The sequence below is a fragment of the Neovison vison genome, chromosome 1 (assembly GCF_020171115.1).
Source record: "Neovison vison isolate M4711 chromosome 1, ASM_NN_V1, whole genome shotgun sequence".
Lineage (NCBI taxonomy): Eukaryota > Metazoa > Chordata > Mammalia > Carnivora > Mustelidae > Neogale > Neogale vison.
In genome coordinates this window covers 162,012,983-162,032,158 of record NC_058091.1, presented here as the reverse complement: position 1 = coordinate 162,032,158, position 19,176 = coordinate 162,012,983, and the positions used below count along the sequence as shown (strand labels likewise).

The 19,176-nt window shown below is 60.6% G+C and overlaps 1 protein-coding gene across 1 annotated transcript in view; it reads left to right on the top strand.

Annotated features, from left to right (window-relative positions):
• OBSCN (obscurin, cytoskeletal calmodulin and titin-interacting RhoGEF) overlaps positions 1-19,176 on the top strand; it is a 72,233-nt gene that overhangs the window by 12,099 nt on the left and 40,958 nt on the right. The window contains exons 17-31 of the mRNA XM_044261640.1: positions 2,715-2,978; positions 3,561-3,824; positions 4,367-4,630; positions 5,555-5,821; positions 6,675-6,941; positions 7,055-7,327; positions 7,892-8,164; positions 8,422-8,618; positions 8,754-8,829; positions 14,444-14,716; positions 15,201-15,476; positions 15,763-16,050; positions 16,168-16,500; positions 17,454-17,827; positions 18,288-19,161. Of these exons, the coding sequence (XP_044117575.1) occupies positions 2,715-2,978; positions 3,561-3,824; positions 4,367-4,630; positions 5,555-5,821; positions 6,675-6,941; positions 7,055-7,327; positions 7,892-8,164; positions 8,422-8,618; positions 8,754-8,829; positions 14,444-14,716; positions 15,201-15,476; positions 15,763-16,050; positions 16,168-16,500; positions 17,454-17,827; positions 18,288-19,161 (4,563 nt within the window). The remainder of the gene's footprint in view (positions 1-2,714; positions 2,979-3,560; positions 3,825-4,366; positions 4,631-5,554; positions 5,822-6,674; positions 6,942-7,054; positions 7,328-7,891; positions 8,165-8,421; positions 8,619-8,753; positions 8,830-14,443; positions 14,717-15,200; positions 15,477-15,762; positions 16,051-16,167; positions 16,501-17,453; positions 17,828-18,287; positions 19,162-19,176) is intronic.

Here is a 19,176-nt window from a genome sequence, read left to right as displayed (position 1 = left end):
TTCTCAGTGTTGCTGTCACGCCAGGGGCCCATGATGATCATTGTGTGGTGCACCCACAAACTCACATGAAGAACACACTGGTGTTCATGTGTAGGCCACAGGGGTGGATGATTCAGGGACTTCATGTGAACACTAGGAGAGCTTCCTAGGGTGGTGGCACATGTTCAGGCTACCAACAGGCCCAGGCCGTAGGCCCAGAAGTGGAGTTGGGAGGATGTGTGTCCTGAGCCCGATGTGTGCAGGATGAGGGTCATTGCTTGGGTTCAGAGATAAGGTGGCCAGACTGGCCAGGCCCTCTGTTGGTGACAAGGTCTGCTTGACTGTGGAGGTTGCTGGAGTGTCTGAAGTGCTCTGTCTTAGCATGGACTGTGTGGCGAGCACTGCATGGGCCACAGTCCTGGCAGCTGGAAGTCTGTGATGAAGGAGCTGGGAGCCTCTGTCCCGGTGTACATGTACCATCTCCTCCCTGTGTCCTCACTTGGTTGTTCCTCTGTGTGTTTGCATCCTGATCCCCTCTTCTTATCAGGACACCAGTATGATTAGATAATGACCCACCCCAGTGACCCGTCTTCTCCCCATTACCTCCTGGGAGACCTTATTTTCAAATATGTTCCCATTCTGAGTTCCTGGGGGTACAACTCTCATGTGCAGATTTATGGGTAGGACACAGCCCGTCTGTGACCCTCTGTCCTCTTGCCCCCATCCTGAAATCTACGTCCTTCTCCCATGTGGAGTATATTCAGTCCGTCCCCAATACCCCAAGGCTTTAACTGATTCCAGGGTCATCTCAGAATCCAAAGTGCGACGGCAGCACATCATGAGGTCCGGTTGAGACTCAAGGCGGATTGGATTCCTCTCCAGCTGAGAACCTGTGAAGTCAGGCTCTGCACCTCCCGAATGTAGCAGGGAGACCAGTGCAAGATACACATTCCTGCTCCGAAGGGGAGGAATGGGAATGAAGGAGCGGGTTGCTGGTCCCAGGGGTGCAAGAACGAGCAGCATAGACTCTTGGATTCTAAGGCTGGAGAAGGAGCCTCTGGGCCCATGAGTGATGAACTTGTTGCTGCAGCTGTGGGTGGAGGTGGCCTGGTCCGTGGGTGCCATGGCAGCCCTGCAAGCTCTAAAGAGCTTGCAGTTTCCTTCTCTCCCACTGTGGAAGGATAGTACGTGTGCACAGCTGGGCAGCTCATGGGCCCACCCTGTAGGAACCCCGCAAGGCTGATGGTTTCCCTCGTATTGGCCTTTCATCTCCGTCGGATTCAGACACAGTGGCAGATGCCCTCAACAGCCTGGTTGGTCTCCTGTGCCATTTGCCGGAGTCTAGTTCATCAGACCAACCCTCTGCACATCCTTCCGGGGTGACCCTGTCTCTGTTCCCAGCTTCTTCCCTGCTCTAACATTTCACCACAAGCAGCAGGGAGAAAGAAGGCTGCTCCCTCAACTCTTTGCTGAGATCCTCCCAGCTACACATGGAAGTTGACTGCTCGCGAGTCCGTCCTTCTGCAGACTCTGGGACAGCACTCAGCCAGGCTCCTTGCCACTTCCTACAAAGACCACCTTTCCTCCAAGTGTCCCATAAACTGTTCCTCATTTCCACTTTGGGCCTCACCAAATGTGCCGTGGTGTGGGTATGGACACTTCCTACCATGATGTTCTCAAGGCAATCCACACTGATCCAGCTGCCCACCGAAACCCAGCCTCTGCCCAACACCCAGTGCCAAAGCCACTGCCACAACTGAAGCTCTTGGTAACAGCAACAACCCACTCCTGAGACCAAAACTGGCATGGCTGTGCAATTGAGAAGTGACCTCAACAGCAGAAAAGTAGAGTCTCCCAATCCTGGAGGTTGGAGTCTAGAATCCAGGCAGGGCAGGACTGGTTTCTCTGGAGGCCTTACAGATGACTGCCTTCTCTCTGTGCCCTCACCTTGGCTGTCTCTGCATGCCTATATCCTGATCCCCCTTTTTTGATCACCCTACCCTAGTGACCTCATTTTACGTTCGTCACCTCTTGAAAGAACCCCTTCTCCAAAGGTAGCCCCAGTCTATTGTCGTGGGGTTGGGGATCTGATATGAATTTGGGGGACGATGAGTCCCTCCACAACGTGGTATGACCAGGGTTGGTGCCGGTCACCTGTAACTGAGGAGAGTGAGTGTCTGGTGGGGTCTGGACAGGAACATGTGAAGTTGAGAAGGGGGGGCCTAGAGTGTATGGGAACAGCATCAGTGAGCCCAGGTGAGTCCAGTATTGGATGGATGCCCCTCCAAGGCTGGGAAGATTGGGATGGGAGGCAGGAGTGGAGCAGTGAATGTCATGGCCAGGAAATGTCTCCTGGGGATTCCTCCATGAGAAATGTCCATCCCATCACAAACATCGGTTGTGACCTAGAGGAGCGTGGCTTGGAGCTCAGAACAGATGAGGCCAGAGCTTAACCATGTGAAAGGTTAGGGTAGGAGGACATTGAGAAGACAAGATGCCTAGAGAGAGCCAGTGCCCAGGGCAACTGCACCTCAACGCAGGATGCCAGAAGCCTTCACAATCTCTCTCTCTCTCTCTCTCTCTCTCTCTCTCACACACACACACACACACTCACACACACAAAGGCCTGTGTGATCTCCTCTCCACTCCTTCGCTGTTCCCATCCTGAGTGTTCATGTCGTGCCCCTAGTCCTCCAGAGGGGGTTGATGGTTTCTGTACATCTGACCTTCTGCAGCGCTGCCTGCTCAGTTCATCCAAGATCTGAAGCTCAAGGAGGCCTCAGAAGGAGCGACAGCCACACTGCACTGTGAGCTGAGCAAGGCAGCCCCTGTGGAGTGGAGGAAGGGGTCCGAGACCCTCAGAGCTGGGGACAGAGTCAGCCTGAGGCAGGATGGGACCACGTGTGAGCTGGAGATCCGTGGCCTGGCCGTGGCAGATGCTGGGGAGTACTCATGTGTGTGTGGGCAGGAGAAGACATCAGCCATGCTGACCATCAGGGGTAAAGACTATTTGTGGCCACGTGGGTCTCTGGCTTGGTGTCTGTGCATCATCTCCTGTCACCCCTTATTCTTTGTAGGACTTCGTGGGTATCTGTGTCTTTCCAACTCTGGTTTCTGTGTCTGTCCTGGAGCCTGTGTCCTCATTAAGCACATGTTCTGCAGCTTGTGTCTAGTCCTTTGTGCCCCTGGTTTCTGCAAGGCCATTTGCCTCCCTCACCATCTCTGCCTGTGTGTCTCATTCATGCCGTGGCAACTCTGTAGTTGTCTGATCCTTGTGTGTGTACCTGTCCTCAACACAAGTCCCCCAGACAGCATACTGTGTCTCCCTACTTCTTGGCTCCCCCTAGCCATGTTGGCTAGAGTCATACAAAATATGAGGACTAAGGAGCTACTGAAGAGGTCATGGCCACACTGAGCACAGGCCAGGCTGAAGGAAGCCACAGCTCACAGCGTATGCTTTACACACCAAGCATGTGGCCCACGTCCAGTTGGGTTTGTGTCTTCTCTGTGATACTTGTGTCCTGTATCATCTATGTGGTCAGAGACTGTGATTATGTCTGTGTCTTTCTGACTCTCCCCAGCCCTGCCTGCCAAGTTCACCAAGGGCCTGAGGAAGGAAGAGGCCACAGAAGGGGCCACGGCCACACTGCGCTGTGAGCTTAACAAGGAGGCCCCCGTGGAGTGGAAGAAGGGGTCTGAGACCCTCAGATCAGGAGACAGAGTCAGCCTGAGGCAGGATGGGACCACATGTGAGCTGGAGATCCGTGGCCTGGCCGTGGCAGATGCCGGGGAATACTCGTGTGTGTGCGGGCAGGAGAGGACATCAGCCACACTGACCGTCAGGGGTAAAGACCATGTGTGGTCAAACAGAGCTGTGTTCTGGTGTCCAGTTGACTTTGTGATATCCACCTGCTCTCAGTCCGTGTTCATGTTTCTTCTCTCCCACATTCTCTTGGTGTTACCCTCCATCCATTACTTCATGGAATCTGCCTTCTCTCCTGGGCTGTTGTGTGAACCACGAGAAGCCAGCATCCCAGCCACTTCCCAGCCCTTGGTCACAGCTAGTCCTGTTGTCCTATGGGAGCCTGTCTTGTCCTCTGTCCCAGTGTGTCCTGCCCCCAAGATCTCTGTTCCTGTGTCTGACTGTCCCCAGCTGAGGTGGCCAGAGTCATACCAAGTGTGAGTCCTGAGGAGCCACTGAAGAGGCCACGGCCACACTGAGCACAGGCCAGGCTGAGGGAAGCCACAGCTCACAGCATATGCTCAACACACCAAGCATGTAGCCCACGTCCAGTTGGGTCTGTGTCTCCTCTGTGATGTTTGTGTCCCATCTCATCCATGTGGTCAGAGACCGTGATTGTGTCTCTGTCTTTCTGACACTCCCCAGCCCTGCCCGCCAAGTTCACCAAGGGCCTGAGGAAAGAAGAAGCCACGGAAGGGGCCACGGCCATGCTGCACTGTGAGCTGAGCAAAGAGGCCCCTGTGGAGTGGAAGAAGGGATCTGAGACCCTCAGAGCTGGGGACAGAGTCAGCCTGAGGCAGGATGGGACCACATGTGAGCTGGAGATCCGTGGCCTGGCCGTGGCAGATGCTGGGGAGTACTCGTGTGTGTGCGGGCAGGAGAAGACATCAGCCACTCTGACCATCAGGGGTAAAGACCACATGTGACTATGTGGACCTGTGGCTTAGTGTCTGCATAGTGTCACCCTGTCACCACATTCTCTCTAGTAGGATTGTGGTTGTCTGTGTCTCGCTGGTGGGCTTAACTGGTTTCTCCTACCCTCCATGTCCTCATTCTGTGTATATCCTGATGTCATGTCCAGGCTTGTGTCTGTCTACCCTGGACTACTTGTCTTTCTCAGTATCTGTGTGTTTATTAAGTCATTCACGCCGTGACTCTTTACTGTTTGTAATTCTTGTGGGTGTTCCCATCATGGACAAAGTGTCTCCAAGATAGTCCAATGTTCTCTGTGTCACCTTGACCCTCCCCAGCCCTGCCTGCCAAGTTCACAAAAAGTCTAAGGGATGAGGAGGCCACAGAAGGTGCCACAGCTATGCTGCGCTGTGAGCTGAGCAAGGCAGCCCCTGTGGAGTGGAGGAAGGGGTCCGAGACCCTCAGATCTGGGGACAGAGTCAGCTTGAGGCAGGAAGGGACCATGTGTGCGCTGGAGATCTGTGGCCTGGCCATGACGGATGCTGGGAAGTACTCATGCATGTGTGGGCAGGAGAGGACGTTGGCAAAGCTTACTGTCATGTGTAAAGACCATGTGTAACCACATGAAGTGTGTGGGTGCCTGTCCTTGTCTCTGTGTCTCTGCATCTTCTATGGCTGTCAGAGGTACTCCCCTCCTCTGTCCTCTGTCTATTCTACTGTCGTGTCCTTTGGTTACTGGCCTCCATCCTCATATCCTCATGGGGTCTCTCCTGGTGATGGGGACAAAATTATTCCCTCGTGTCTCTCTCTCACCTCACCCCAATCTGCCCAACTTGTCCGCCTTCAGTGTGTCCTGTTGTATGTTGGGATGCCCGTGGCGGGGCTGATTCTGTGTCTCCTGGCCCCCTGCCTACCCTTCAGCCCCACAGGTGGTATTCAGGGAGCCCCTGCAGAGCCTGCAGGCTGAGGAGGGGGCCTCGGTCACCCTGCGGTGTGAGCTGTCCCAGCCCAACGCCACCGTGGTCTGGAGCAAGGGCGGCCTGGAGGTGCAGGCTGACGGGCGCAGGGAGCCTCGGCAGCAGGGCCCCACAGTGGAGCTTGTACTGAGGGACCTGCGCCGGGAGGACGCGGGCGAATATGCATGTGCCTGTGGACCCCAGGCCACCAGTGCCACCCTCACTGTTACAGGTGGGCCCCAAGGCGAGACCCGTGCAACATGCAGGACCCCTGTGCTTTGGGGTGTGCCTCAGGGCTGCAACACCACCCTGGGCATCCCATGGGGAACATGTCAGGCCTGGCAGCAAGCTCAGCCCTCACTGTCCTCACCATAGTAGCTGAGATCCTGAGGTTACCCGTGGCGTCACAGCTGCACCCCTGTGATCCCCTCCACCATCAGGGCCCTGTGGTTCACCTCTGCACCGTATTGCCACACCTGCAGTTCCCCTCTTGCACTCTGTACCTTTGTTCCTGCGGTTCCCCTCTACACCCATAGTCATACTCCTGCGGGACCCACCCCAGTCCTGTAACCACGCCCCTGAAGGTCCCACTTGAAACCCCCCTGCAGTTCTCTGCGCAGTACCCATAGACACGCCCCTTTGGTAACCCTCTGCACCCCCATAGCCAGGGCCCTTTGGCCCCCTCCGCACCTTGCAGCCACGACCCTGTACCCCGTAGCCACACCCCCGAGGTCCACGTTGCACCTTGAAGCCACGCCCCAGCACCCCCACAGCCACGCCCCTGAGGTTCCCCACTGCACCTGGTAGCCACGCCCGTACATCCCCATAACCACGCCCCCTTGGTTCCCACCCCCAGACCCTTAGCAGCTGGCCCCTCCCGCTCTGCCATGGCGCCCCAGCGGTTAGTCTCATCTCCCCAGAAACCTCAGCCGAGTGCCTGTGGTGCCTTCTCTATTTATTCCTGCTCCCTGGCTGTTCTCCCCTGCACCCCCCGGGGCCCCGCCCCCACTCTCTCCCCTCCCCACAGCAACACCCCTTGCGCTCCCGGCCCAGCGCCTGCCCTCACGCTCTCTGCGTCCCCACAGCTGCACCTGTGCGGTTCCTGCGGGAGTTGCAGGCCCAGGAGGTGGACGAGGGCGCCACGGCGCGCCTGCGCTGCGAGCTGAGCCGAGAGGGCGCCAGCGTGGAGTGGCGCAAAGGGTCTCTGCAGCTCTTCCCGTGCGCCAAATACCAGATGGTGCAGGAGGGCAGGACCGCTGAGCTGCTGGTGCGGGGCGCGGAGCCTGAGGACTCCGGCCACTACACCTGCGACGCGGGCGACTCGCAGAGCACCGCTAGCCTCTCCATCCGAGGTGAGCTGCCCAGCAGCACCTTGCCCTCTTCCGGGCCCTCAGTCCCCGAAAGGGTGCGGGGTGGGGGGGGTGCCTTGCTGGGCAGCCCTAAGCGCCCCTCCCTGGTCCCGCAGCCCCTAGGCCTGTATTCCAGGAGGAGCTGCAGAGCACGGAGCAGGAGGCCGGCAGTGTGGCCTGGCTGCGCTGTGAGCTGAGCGGGACAGAGACCGGTGTCCCCGTGCAGTGGCTCAAGGAGGGTGTGGAGCTGCACGGGGGCCCCAAATATGAGATAAGGCGCCTGGGGACCACATGTGAGCTGCTGATCCACGGGCTGGAGGCCAAGGACACGGGCGAGTATGTTTGCGTGGCCGGTGGCCAGAAAACCGTGGCCTCTGTCAGGGTCAGAGGTGAGCCCTCCCTGCCACCCCCTCTCCTCCCGTGGCTGCTCTGGGGGTGCATTTGGCCTGGCCCAGCTTCCATTAAGGACAGGCCCTTGTCTGGGTATTGTTCTAAGGGCCCTGGGGTTACTGGCTCTCCTCCTTTCCACTTCCCTCTGGTTTAGGGGCTCCTAGAGAGGAGTATTCATAGTGGGAAACACACTGCATCCCCCCCACCCCGCCCCGGAAACTGCCTTGCATTCCAAGCCCACAGGCGGGCAGCCTGGCCTGGTCGTCCTCATGGAGCCCCACCTGTTTTAAAAGGGCTTGCCTTCCTGCTGTCCTGGCCGAGGCAGGGCTGGCCACAGGGTGGGTGGAGCCCAGCACACCACAAGTGCCCATGTTCCTTCCAAACAGGCACCCCCAGCCCCATCTAGGAGTTGAGTGTCATGGTAACAAGTGTGTGGGGCACAAAGGGTCTGGGACGAGAAGAGCGTGAGGGTGTTCAGGAAGGTTTCCTGGAGGAGGAGGACTGGGAGGTTGGCTCGGGTGTTCTGGCCTGGCTGGTAAAGGGACCTGTGACCTACTCCCCAGAGCCGGAGGTGACCATTGTGCGGGGGCTGGAGGATGCCGAGGTGCAGGTGGATGGGGACGTGGAGTTCACTTGTGAGGTGTCACGGGATGGAGTCGCCAATGTGGAGTGGCGTCTCCAGGGCCTGCCGCTGCAGAACAATGAGGTGACGGAAGTGTCCGTGCGGGGAGGCCGCACCCACACTCTCCGGCTGACGGGTGTGACCCCCGAGGATGCAGGCACCATCTCTTTCCACGTGGGCGTCCACACGTCCTCTGCCCAGCTCACTGTCCGAGGTAGTGGGGTCCGGCAGGCTTGTTGCACACTCCGGGCTGGGGGGTTCGGGCCCTCTGTGGGCCAGACACAGGTCCCTGGATCCCTGCCTTTGTGGGTGGGGAACCGGTGGGGAGCTGGCCTTGTGCTGGGTGACTCTGGGATGGAGTGGTGCCTCATGTGCCTGTCTTCAGGAGTTGGGGTGGGGTGCTGCAGCAGACCCTGGGGACTGAGAGGCACTCCTGCCTGGGAGGCCGACACTGTGTCTCCCACTGTGCAGTCCCTGAGGTGACCATTCTGGAGCCCCTGCAGGACCTGCAGCTCAGTGAGGGCCAGGACGCCCATTTCAGGTGCCAGCTGTCCAGGGCCTCTGGCCAGGAGGCCCGCTGGGCCCTGGGAGGGGTACCGCTGCAGGCCAATGAGATGAATGACATCACTGTAGAAGATGGCACGCTCCATCTCCTCACCCTGCACAAGGTGGGTTTTCTGGGACCTGTCCCTAGCCATGGTACTCCCAGGGGTGTGGGTGAGGGAAGGTCCCAACACAGGGTTGGGGGCCTGTGGAGATGGTGGGAGCAGGGCTGCCAGGCTGAGACCCCCTCTCTCCTTCAGGTGACCCTAGAGGATGCTGGAACCATCAGTTTCCAAGTGGGCTCATGTAGCTCGGAGGCCCAGTTAAAGGTCACAGGTGGGCATCTCCCTCCACTAAGCAGCCCCTTGCCTGTGGGTGTCTGTATTTCCCTATTCAGGGAGCTGTTTGGAGGTGGTGTGACCAGAAACCCAAGCCTTCCAGAGGTGAACTTGCCTTGGGGTAACCCATTTTCCACCCCTTTGTGGTTAAAGCCACAGACCAGAAGCCCAACGAGATGGACCAGTGCATGTCAGCTTGAGACATTCTTGTGTTTTGGGGATCCCACTATGGGATGAGTGCTGTCCACAGGAGGAAGGTGGGGGAGGCTGGCTGCTGTGGGCCTGGGCCCTGCGTTGGAGGCCTGGGCCCTGCACTGGAGGCAGGGCCTTTGGGATTTCCACGCCCCATACAATGACTGTTGTGACACCAGTCCATGTGCTCATTTCTACACTGATACACAGCTGTGCATTCAACAGATTTCCAAGTGCTGACGCAACAGGGCAACTATGATGCATGTAGGTTTAGACAAGAGTATACAAGGTTCCAGGCCTGTAGACAGTATCTGAAGACTTTCACCTTGGGTTATACTTTGTCCCCAGGGCTGGTCATCTCTGAGTGTCTGACTCTGAGAGGTTTTTCCCGTGCTGTCCTACTCCCGGCTTTCAAGCTGGTCCCATGCATCTAACCACTCACCCACTATCCATCATTCATCTACAGATCCATCCACTTGTCCATTTACCACCCATTTTTCTGTCTGTCCATTTATCTACCTGTTCATCCATCCATCCACCATGTACTTATCTACCATCTGACCATCCATCTGCTCATCTATCCACCATCCATCCATCTGTTCACCCACCATCCATCTGTGCGTCTGTACATCTATCCACCATCTACCTCACCATCATCTACTTAGAGAGGGGAAAGATGCAGCTCTGTCCCAGTGAGTCCCCAGTCTGCTGTGGGAGTTGGACACAGAGACAGAATGAGTCCTGAATCTGAGGCCCCCTGATCTCTCCATCAGATCTTCAGAGGGCGGATTGACAGCTCTGTGAACTATGGGGCTGGGAAAGGCTCCAGAGAGCAGTGCCCTCAAGCTGAGTGATGGGAGAGGGGTAGTATCCTGGTTGTCTTGTGCAGAGTGGGTCCAGGAAGGCTCTCATATGTTCATCAGGTTGGGCATCTGTGAGGGGGCAGCATGGGACTGGGTTGGGCCTTGCAGACTTTACTGAGGGCTGTGCCTTGGCCAGTCTTGGCTGGTGACCCCAGCTGGAGTATCCTGCCCATGGCCTTGTGGGGAGGGCCATAAGCATGGGGATGTGTGAATGAGTGTCCCAACAGGTGGCATGTGGATGAACTTGGGAACTCTGCTGGAGACGGGAATGGGGAACTGATGGGGTAGCGTGGGGATGGAGTCAGATGTGCACTTTTGGGAGAGAGGGGAAGGGCAGGTGGGGGCTAGGGCATCAATAGTGCAGCCTCAGGAAGGGTATGGAGGGCCTTTTGGGGGAGGGGTCAGCCATGGTGGGTACAGGGGTACAGAGCAGGCATCATCTGCATCTGGGAAGGCCTTGGTTTCTGGCCCCACTGTGTGACAGGGCAGGGGAACAGTTGCCATGCAGCATTAGGGCCTGGGAATCTGAGGGCTAGGGGGACCTTAGGGCACATCTGCATAGATGGAACTGTGGGAATGGGAGAGATACCTGCTTCCATCTCTCCAGGGATGGAAAGCTTATGTCCCAAGGGAGATCCCACACCACACCAGAGCAGTAGGCCTCACAGCTTCTCCTCATTCCACACTCCACCCCCAAAGACCCCAGTTTGGGGGCTTAGGGCATGTGCGCTGTGCCTTCTAAAAAGGGCATGGAGGCAGGTCAACAGCCTCCTTTGGTGAAAGTGGCTGTGTGCCAATGGGGGTGTCAGTTGCAAGGGGGGCTGAACCCATCCTCCATGGGCTTGCCGTGCATGGTCTCTGGGTCTCATTCTGCAAGCAAGGCGGGCCAGCTGGCCGGGCTGGATCTGTAGACTCAGACCCCAGGCTGGTGCCACAGACCCAGAATGCCCAGCCCCCCTCCTTTTGCCCTCTCGCACAGAGGCGGCCCCATGCCTGGTACGTGGCTTGCAGAATGTGGACGTCTTTGCGGGGGAGGTGGCCACGTTCTCCTGTGAGGTGTCCCGCGCCGGTGGGCCGGAGGCCCGCTGGTGGCTGGATGGCACCCTACTGCAGGACAGCCCCCAGAGCGCCATCTCCGTGCGTGACGGGACCTTCCACTCCCTCACGCTCTCGGGCCTGGGGGTTGCCGACTCAGGCACCATCACCTACCGTGCAGGGCCCCTGGTCTCCACGGCCAAGCTGTTGGTCAAAGGTATTGGCCGATGGGACCTTGCCCTGAGCTGGCGCTTCTGCACCCGCTGACCTGGCATGCTTGCTGCGGGCTCCCTGGGCGGCAGGTCTGGGGCTGGCCCCAGGACGTGGACGCGGCAGGCGCAGCGGGAGGTCTGCTTTCTTGACTTGTAGGAGAGAAGGTGGGGCTGGGGAGTGGTGAAGCTGTAAGGCATGCCCCTCCTCAGCCACCCGTGAGGCCCAGACACTTCTTCCTGCCTGGGAAGAGGAGGAGCCCATGAGGGCGGTCGGAAGGGGAGAGCCCCCTTCCCAGTCCTGGGCAGAGCCGCACCTTCCCTGCTAGCTGCTGCCTCCCTTGCTGCGGGCTCTCTGGGAGGGACAGCTGTGGGGGTGTCAGGAACCCCTGGGACAGCTGAGAGGCTCTCCCGTGCTGTCCTTCCCAGCTGGTCCCATGCGTCTAACCACTGTCCTTCCCAGCTGGTCCCATGCGTCTAACCACTGTCCTTCCCAGCTGGTCCCATGCATCTAACCACTTAGCAAGCCTTTGCCTGGCACTCTTACCCCAGGACCAGGGCAGACTGCACATGGATATGCACCCACGCTCTGGGGGGACCCATTTGTTGAGTAGGGTTTCAGCAGGCTAAGAGAGGATGGGGACCCCAAGGAGGTTAGCGAGGCCCCTGGAGCAGGGACGAGCTGGGCTGGGCGTGTTGGGTGTGACCAGCAGAGTTCCCAGACCCCGAGCAGGGCCTGGGGGCTTTGAGGACAGGTGTCGTGTCCCTGCTGAGGGGAAGTATGGCCTGGGCCAGGGGTGGGGAAGGAGGTAGGGCTTTGGGGATGAGAGGGATGAGGAGGGGCCTAGGGGAGCCGCCAGGGGATGGTGGTGGGCAGGGGTGAGGCGCAGGCTGCCGGGACGGGGCCCCTCCTGCCACAGCTTCATGCTTGCTTGAGCTGCTGAGAGCACAGGGCGGGTGGGGTGCGGCCGGGCCGCTCCGGCTGACGCGTGCCCGGGGTGTCGGCCGACAGATCCCACGGTGGAGGTGGTCAGTGCCATGCAGGACCTGGTGGTGGAGGAGGGCGGCTCGGCAGAGCTCCTCTGCCAGTACTCGCGGCCGGTGCAGGCCACGTGGAAGATGGACGAGCAGGAGGTGTGCGCTGACGGGCGCCGTGTCTTCATAGAGCAGGACTGGACCGTGGCCAGGCTGTCCTTCAGGCCGGCCTTGCCGTGCGACAGTGGCATCTATTCTTGTGAGGCTGCGGGCACCCGCGTGGCAGCCCTGCTCCATGTGCAAGGTGAGGCCTTGCACGGCCCCGGCGTGGCTGGGACCATCCCAAGTGCTGCCAAGGCCAGCGGTGACAGCCCAGGCCGGTGGTGACAGCCGAGGCTGTGTGACTGTGCTGGAAAGACAGGGTCCAGCAGGCAGGGGCCCACCTTTCCCAGAGCGGCCTGTTGGGACAGGATGTGGTGCCGGGCTGCGCTCCTTGAGCCTGGGGTCTTCGTTGTTCTCCCATCCAGGCCACCCCCCAAGGGTGCCCCAGCCTGTGTCCCCACTGCAGGGCAGCAAGGACACACTCTGGGAGCAAGGAGTGGGCTGCGGATGGCAGCCCCTGTCCGGGGGACATCTCTTGGTTGCTGACACTTCCCCATTGGGAAAATCTGAACCCCTCCTGGGGATGAGTGAGCTGCAGGCTGGAGGCAGTGGTCAGGGACCACCTGCCAGATGGGGCACCACCCCCCCTTCACTCTCGACAGAACCTAGTTTTTAAAATGCTTTGTTTTTGGTTGCTGGGAGCAAGGCTCAGAATAGACAGCAATCCCCCTGTTCAGGGGGCCATCCCTGTGGGGGCTGTGAGGGGGAAAGGGAGATGGCCGCCAGCAGCTATGGGGAGGGGCCCCATGGGAGGCCGGGCCTGAGGGAGGCGGGGATGGGCCTGAGGCATGAGGGCATCTGGGCAGGGGGTGCGGACAAGAGAGCCCCAAGAAGCAGGAGAGGGCTGGCGAGGGCTCAGGGGCTCACTCTTGCTTTGAAGTCTGATATTTTATCAAGGCAAAGCAGCAGGTACATCTGGGATGGGAACTACGGATGCTGAGGGCCAGCAGTGATGGCAGGTGTGGCCCTGCTCCCCCACACTGGTTAAGAGCAGCCCCCGCCTGGCCATCTGAGCCCAGTATAGACATAGACATAACCCCTGTTGGTGCCACTGATTCTGATGCGGGGAGGAAAGGGGCCGGGATGTGGGGATGTCTGGTCTGTGGTGCCAGCAGCCCAGGGCCAGGAAGGTGGCCATAAGAGGGACATAGACTGGTTCTCTGGGGCTCTGTTCTGCCCCTTTCTCTCCCTGGGGCTCCTTGTCCAGAGCGGGCACCCTTGCCTGCAGGGTGGACTCTGTGGACAAGTTGGGATTGAGCACAAGGGCTGGAAACAGGTTTCATTCGAGAGAGCCGCTGGGGCCGTGAGCCTGGCTGCCCTGCCCCCTTCCCTTAGGTCAGCATCTGAGGTCCTGTGGGTGGCGGTCACAGCCTTCCCGGCATCCAGGCCAGCTCTGGGTCACCTGGCACTGACATGCACCCCACTCCCAGGACCCCACCTGGCACCTGGCATCCAGGTCCCTGCTGCCCCTCATGAGTCCCTTCTCCCTTCCCATCCCTCTGGTCAGTCCTCTTGCCTGGCTCAGGCATGCCCAATCTGAGGTTCCTTCTCCTCCTGGAAGCCCACTAAGACTGTTCCTACTGGCATCACTGCCGGGCAGGTGGTATGTTGTGGGAATGGGCTGTGGCAGGTGGCCAGCCAGGGCAGAGGGCAGCCAGGCCCTGAGCTGGAGTTGGGGCCAGGCATGCCCAGCCTGAGCTTACAGCTTACACAAAAACCACGTGTCCAGTTATCAAGACTGGTGTCCTGTGTGCACAAGAGGACTAGAGAGGGGTAAGGGATTAGGGCAGAGGTGCGTCTCGGGTGTGTGTGTGTGAGGGGAGCAGCTCAGCATGGCTGGGGACAGGGAGAAAGGGGAGCATTTTCAGAGCCCCATTCTGCAGTGGGGTGTGGGTGGGGCGGGGGTTTGAGCCTGGCTGTGCTTTGGAAACACCTCTGAGCCATCTCACCAATCTGGTGTGGAGACCCCCTCCCCCTGGCCACCAGAGCCCTTAGGGTGTGGGAGTGGGCGGGGCCACCAGAGCCCTTCGGGTGTGGGAGTGGGCAGGGCACCACCTGGACACCATATGCTGCCCTCCACTGACTGTTTCCTATTCAGCCCTGGGGCCCTTTGTAATGGGGGCAGGCCCTCCCTTAGGATCAATCTGGGAGCCCTGAGCTGCCCCCTTCCTCGCAGCCAAGAATACAGTGCTGCGTGGCCTGGAGAACGTGGACGCGCTGGAAGGTGGCGAGGCGCTGTTCGAGTGCCAGCTGTCGCGCCCCGAGGTGGCTGCCCACAGCTGGCTGCTGGACGATGAGCCCGTGCACACGTCGGAGAACGCAGAGGTGGTCTACTTCGACAATGGACTGCGTCACCTGCTGCTGCTCAAGAACCTGCGTCCGCAGGACAGCTGCCGGGTCACCTTTCTGGCGGGGGATGTGGTGACGTCCGCGTTCCTCACGGTCAGAGGTCAGGGGTGTGGGAGGGCAGAGGCAGGGGCGTGTATCTCGGAGAGCCCCCCAGCAAAGCCTCGGGCCTGATGGGGGGTGGGATGGGGCCAGGGTTCCAAGACCCGCCCCCCAACAGGACCCCATGCCAGGAATGTACGGGGCTGGGACCAGGTTTCTGAGATCCCCCTCCCATGCCCAGGACCCTGAGCCATGGATGTGCAGGGCTGGGGTCTGGTCTCTGAGACCCCCTCCCACGGGACTGGAGCCGCCGACATGCAGGACTGGGACCAGGTCCCTAAGACCAGCCCCCCCATGGGACCCCGTGCCACGGACCTGCAGGGCTGGAGTCTGGTCTCTGAGGCTCCTCCTGCCTAGGCTGGGTCTTCTCCTCGGCCAGGGGGAGGCGGTGGGGCTGTAGGAACCCGGTAGCACGCAGGTTTACCAAGTGTTCCTCCGGGCCACCCCTGCGCCCTTGCGCTTACCCGCACTGCCCCCACCCACAGGCTGGCGCCTGGACGTACTGGAGCCGCCGCAAGACGCCACGGTGCGAGCCGGGGCGCAAGCCCGCTTCAGCTGCATGCTCAGCGAGGCGGTGCCGGTGGGCGAGGCAACCTGGTACATCAATGGGACTGCTGTGCAGCCCGACGACCCTGACTGGATGGTCACCGCGGATGGCAGCCACCATGCCTTGTTGCTGCGCAGTGCCCAGATGCACCATGCTGGCGAAGTCACCTTTGCTGCCCGCGATGCCGTGGCCTCCGCACGGCTCACCGTGCTGGGTGGGTGGCTCGGGTCGTCTGGTTCAGGTCATGGGGAGGGCTCTACTGCTCCAGTCCTGGAGGCTGCCGGGGGACTCTCCGTGGCCCCCATCCTGGTTGGCTCAGGGCACGCAGTGTCCCTTGGCTCCCACAGACAGTCTTGGCCTTTGAGCACAGAGGGTCACCCGCCTTGGGGGACGGCCGCTGGCGCCCGCTGCACACGCCAGGATCAGACCCAAGTCAGGCCTGTTCGGCACGCGCGGGAGCCAACCAGGAGCCTCCTTGGACCAGCCCCCACTCCCTGCAGGCATCCCGGATCCCCCAGAGGACGCCGAGGTGGTGGCTAGGAGCAGCCGCTCCGTGACGCTGTCATGGGTAGCGCCCACCAGCGACGGCGGCGGCGGTCTCTGCGGCTATCGTGTGGAGATGAAGGCAGCCGCCACGGGCCAGTGGCGCCTGTGCCATGAACTGGTGCCCGGGCCCGAGTGCGTGGTGGATGACCTGGCCCCTGGGGAGACCTACCGCTTCCGCGTGGCGGCGGTGGGCCCAGCGGGGGCTGGGGAGCCCGTGCACCTGCCGCAGACAGTGAGACTGGGTGAGTCGCTGCACACCCCACGGTTGGGGAGGGTCAGGTCCACCCGGAGCGGTGGAGGTCTCCCCAAGCTGCAGGGCCGGGGGCAAGCCTTTGTTGAAGTGGCCTTGTTTCCCGCAGAGCCCCAGGAGCCTGAACCTGCGCCGCCCACTCCCGTGCTGGGGGCTCCCGCTTGCCCCGCTCCCGCACCCCCGGCTCCCGCGCACCCCGCTCCTGAGAGCCGGCAGGTGGTTGCCGGCGAGGACGTGTGTTTGGAGTGCGAGGTCACTGAGGCGGGTGAGGTCGTCTGGCTGAAGGGGACGGAGCTCATCCAGCCCAGCGGGCGCTTCCAAGTTCTCTGCCGGGGTCAGCAGCAGACGCTGGTCATCCGGGGATTCTCGGCGGAGGACCAGGGCGAGTACCGCTGCCGCCGCACCCAGGACCCCACCTCCCCTGCAGCTGCCACTTTCCAGGGTGTGTCATCGGGACCCAGTCAAGGCATTAGAGCCCTGGGGTGTGGGAGTGAGCCGGCCCCTCCTCTTCGTCAGCTCTGGTTGGGGGTGGAAGGGCAGGGGGTCCTCTTGGGGAGCCTGACTCACACCAAAGAATACCAAGGACAGGTGGGGAAATGCATAGTCTCGTTGCTCAGCTTCTTCACAAGGTGGCAGCTCAGGTCACACTGATACCTGAGCAGGACGCTGGCCAACACATGCCTTCCTACCCACTGCTGGTCTCTTGAGCTCTTCTGCCTCTGTCCTCTGAACCTCCCTTCCCCCTTCCTTCTGAGTCCCCCACTCTGTGCTCTAAGCACTGCCATGCTGAGTCCCCCACTGAGTCACTCCCCCCTGAACTCATGCCCCCACACTAAAAGGTCCCCTACCACCTGTGCTCTGAGACCTCACTATGAGCATCCCCATTCTGATCCCCTTCCTCTGTGCTTGACCCCCACGCCCTGTGCTCTGAGCCACTGCAAGACCCTACCACCACCAGGCTCCCCACGGACCCCTTCTCTGTGCACTCTGAGCACCCCACACCAACTCTGGCCCCCTTACCCTGTGCACTGACCCCCCCACTCTGACTTCCTCCCTCTGTGCTCTGACTCCTCCCCCATCACTCCCCCCCCTTCCCGTTTCCTCCCTCCCCTAGGGCTCTGAACCCCTCACACTCTGAGGCGTCTGCACTTTTCCCTGACTCTGGCCCTGTGCTTGGGCTCACTCCTCTTCTGTAGGGCCCTGATGCAGGTTGAGGTCTGGCCTCATCAAGGACGCTGAGGCCGACAGGGCAGTTCAGAACCTCAAAACCTTGTAAAGATTGGGCCTTCAGAGCTCTCTGGTCTACTGAGGAGAACCACAGTCACAGCCTAGGCCAGCCTGGGGTAAAGGGTTGTCATCCCCCCCACCTGCTGACCAGTCTCCTGTCCTTCTCAGTGGTGCTGACCCCCGGGTCTGGGGATGAGACCCCTGCACAGCCCAGCCTTCCCCCTGAGGCAGCCCAGGAGGGCGACCTGCACCTGCTGTGGGAGGCCCTGGCCCGGAAGCGCCGCATGAGCCGTGAGCCCACGCTAGACTCCATCAGTGAACTGCCCGAGGAGGATGGTCGCCTGCAGCATCTGCGACAGGAGGCAGAGGAAGCAGCCCCTGACCTCTCGGAGGACTACTCCACAGCAGACGAGCTGGCACGAACTGGCGAGGCTGACCTCTCACATACCAGCTCTGATGATGAGTCCCGGGCAGGCACTCCTTCCCTGGTTACCTACCTCAAGAAGGCTGGGAGGCCCAGCACCTCACCACTGGTCAGCAAGGTGAGTGTCCAGTGTGACCTGCAAGGAGAGGCCTGGATGGCTCAGGTCTTCACCACTTATGCACCATCAACCCACCCATCCCCCACTCACCCATCAGAACCACTCCCGCATCTATCCCCCACGGACCCATCTACACACCCTCCACCTGTCCCCCCGTCCGCCCACCCACCATCCACCTGGCTGTTTAGACCTGAAACTAGTCTTTCTGTCTCACAACCTGTCCGTCTCTGTTCGGGTGGCCACTTAAAGTGGTTTCGGGGCGGGCCTCCATCTCGAAGGCCATAGGAGTCACTAGGCACCCGTAGGTTACGCAGCTGCAGGAAGCAGAGTGGCATGATGTACACATACATGGAGCAGGGACGGGAGCCCTGGACTTTGCTTCCAGTCCCGCCCCAGCTGGCCCTGTGCCATCCTTTCCCTGTCACGGGCCTTAGTTTCCCCACCTTCCCTGTGTGCACAGGCTGGGGTCCCCACAGTCCTACCTGGGGAGCCACAGAAGCATGAGGACCAGCCAGCGGCCACTCACCCACCCCCGGGAGACCTGAGTGCTGAGGACCTGAGTGACCCATCCATGGACAAAGCAGCCGTGAAGATCCAGGCTGCCTTCAAGGGCTACAAGGTCCGCAAGGAGATGAAGCAGCAGGAGGGACCTGTGTTCTCCCGCACGTTCAGGGACACTGAGGCACAGGTGGGGGATGTCCTGCGTCTGGAGTGTGTGGTGTCCAGCAAGGCAGACGTGCGTGCCCGCTGGCTGAAGGATGGCATGGAGCTGGTGGACGGTCGGCACCACCACATCGACCAGCTTAGCGATGGCACCTGCTCCCTGCTGGTCACGGGCCTGGGCCAGGCGGACGCCGGCTGCTACACCTGTCAGGTGAGCAGCAAATTCGGCCGCGTGGCCCACAGCGCTAGTGTGGTGGTCAGCGGGACTGAGAGCGAGGCAGAGAGCTCCTCGGGGGGTGAGCTGGACGACGCCTTCCGCCGGGCAGCCCGGCGGCTGCACCGGCTCTTCCGCACCAAGAGCCCGGCTGAGGTCTCAGATGAAGAGATCTTCCTCAGTGCGGATGAGGGATCCGCAGAGCCCGAGGAGCCTGCAGACCGGCAGATGTACCGCGAAGACCAGCACTTCGTCCACATCTGCTTCGAGTCACTGGACGAGGCCCACCGTGCGGCTACCTGCTTCCGGGAGATGTTCGGCACCATGGGCATCTCAGTGGACATCAGCCTGTCGGAGCAGGGGCCCAGGGCCGTGGAGATGCGCATCAGCAAGCTGGCTGCACCCCCTGCTGCAACGCAGGCGATGGCGCCCTGCCCACTGACTGCGGAGGAGGCGGGTGAGTCTGCCCGCT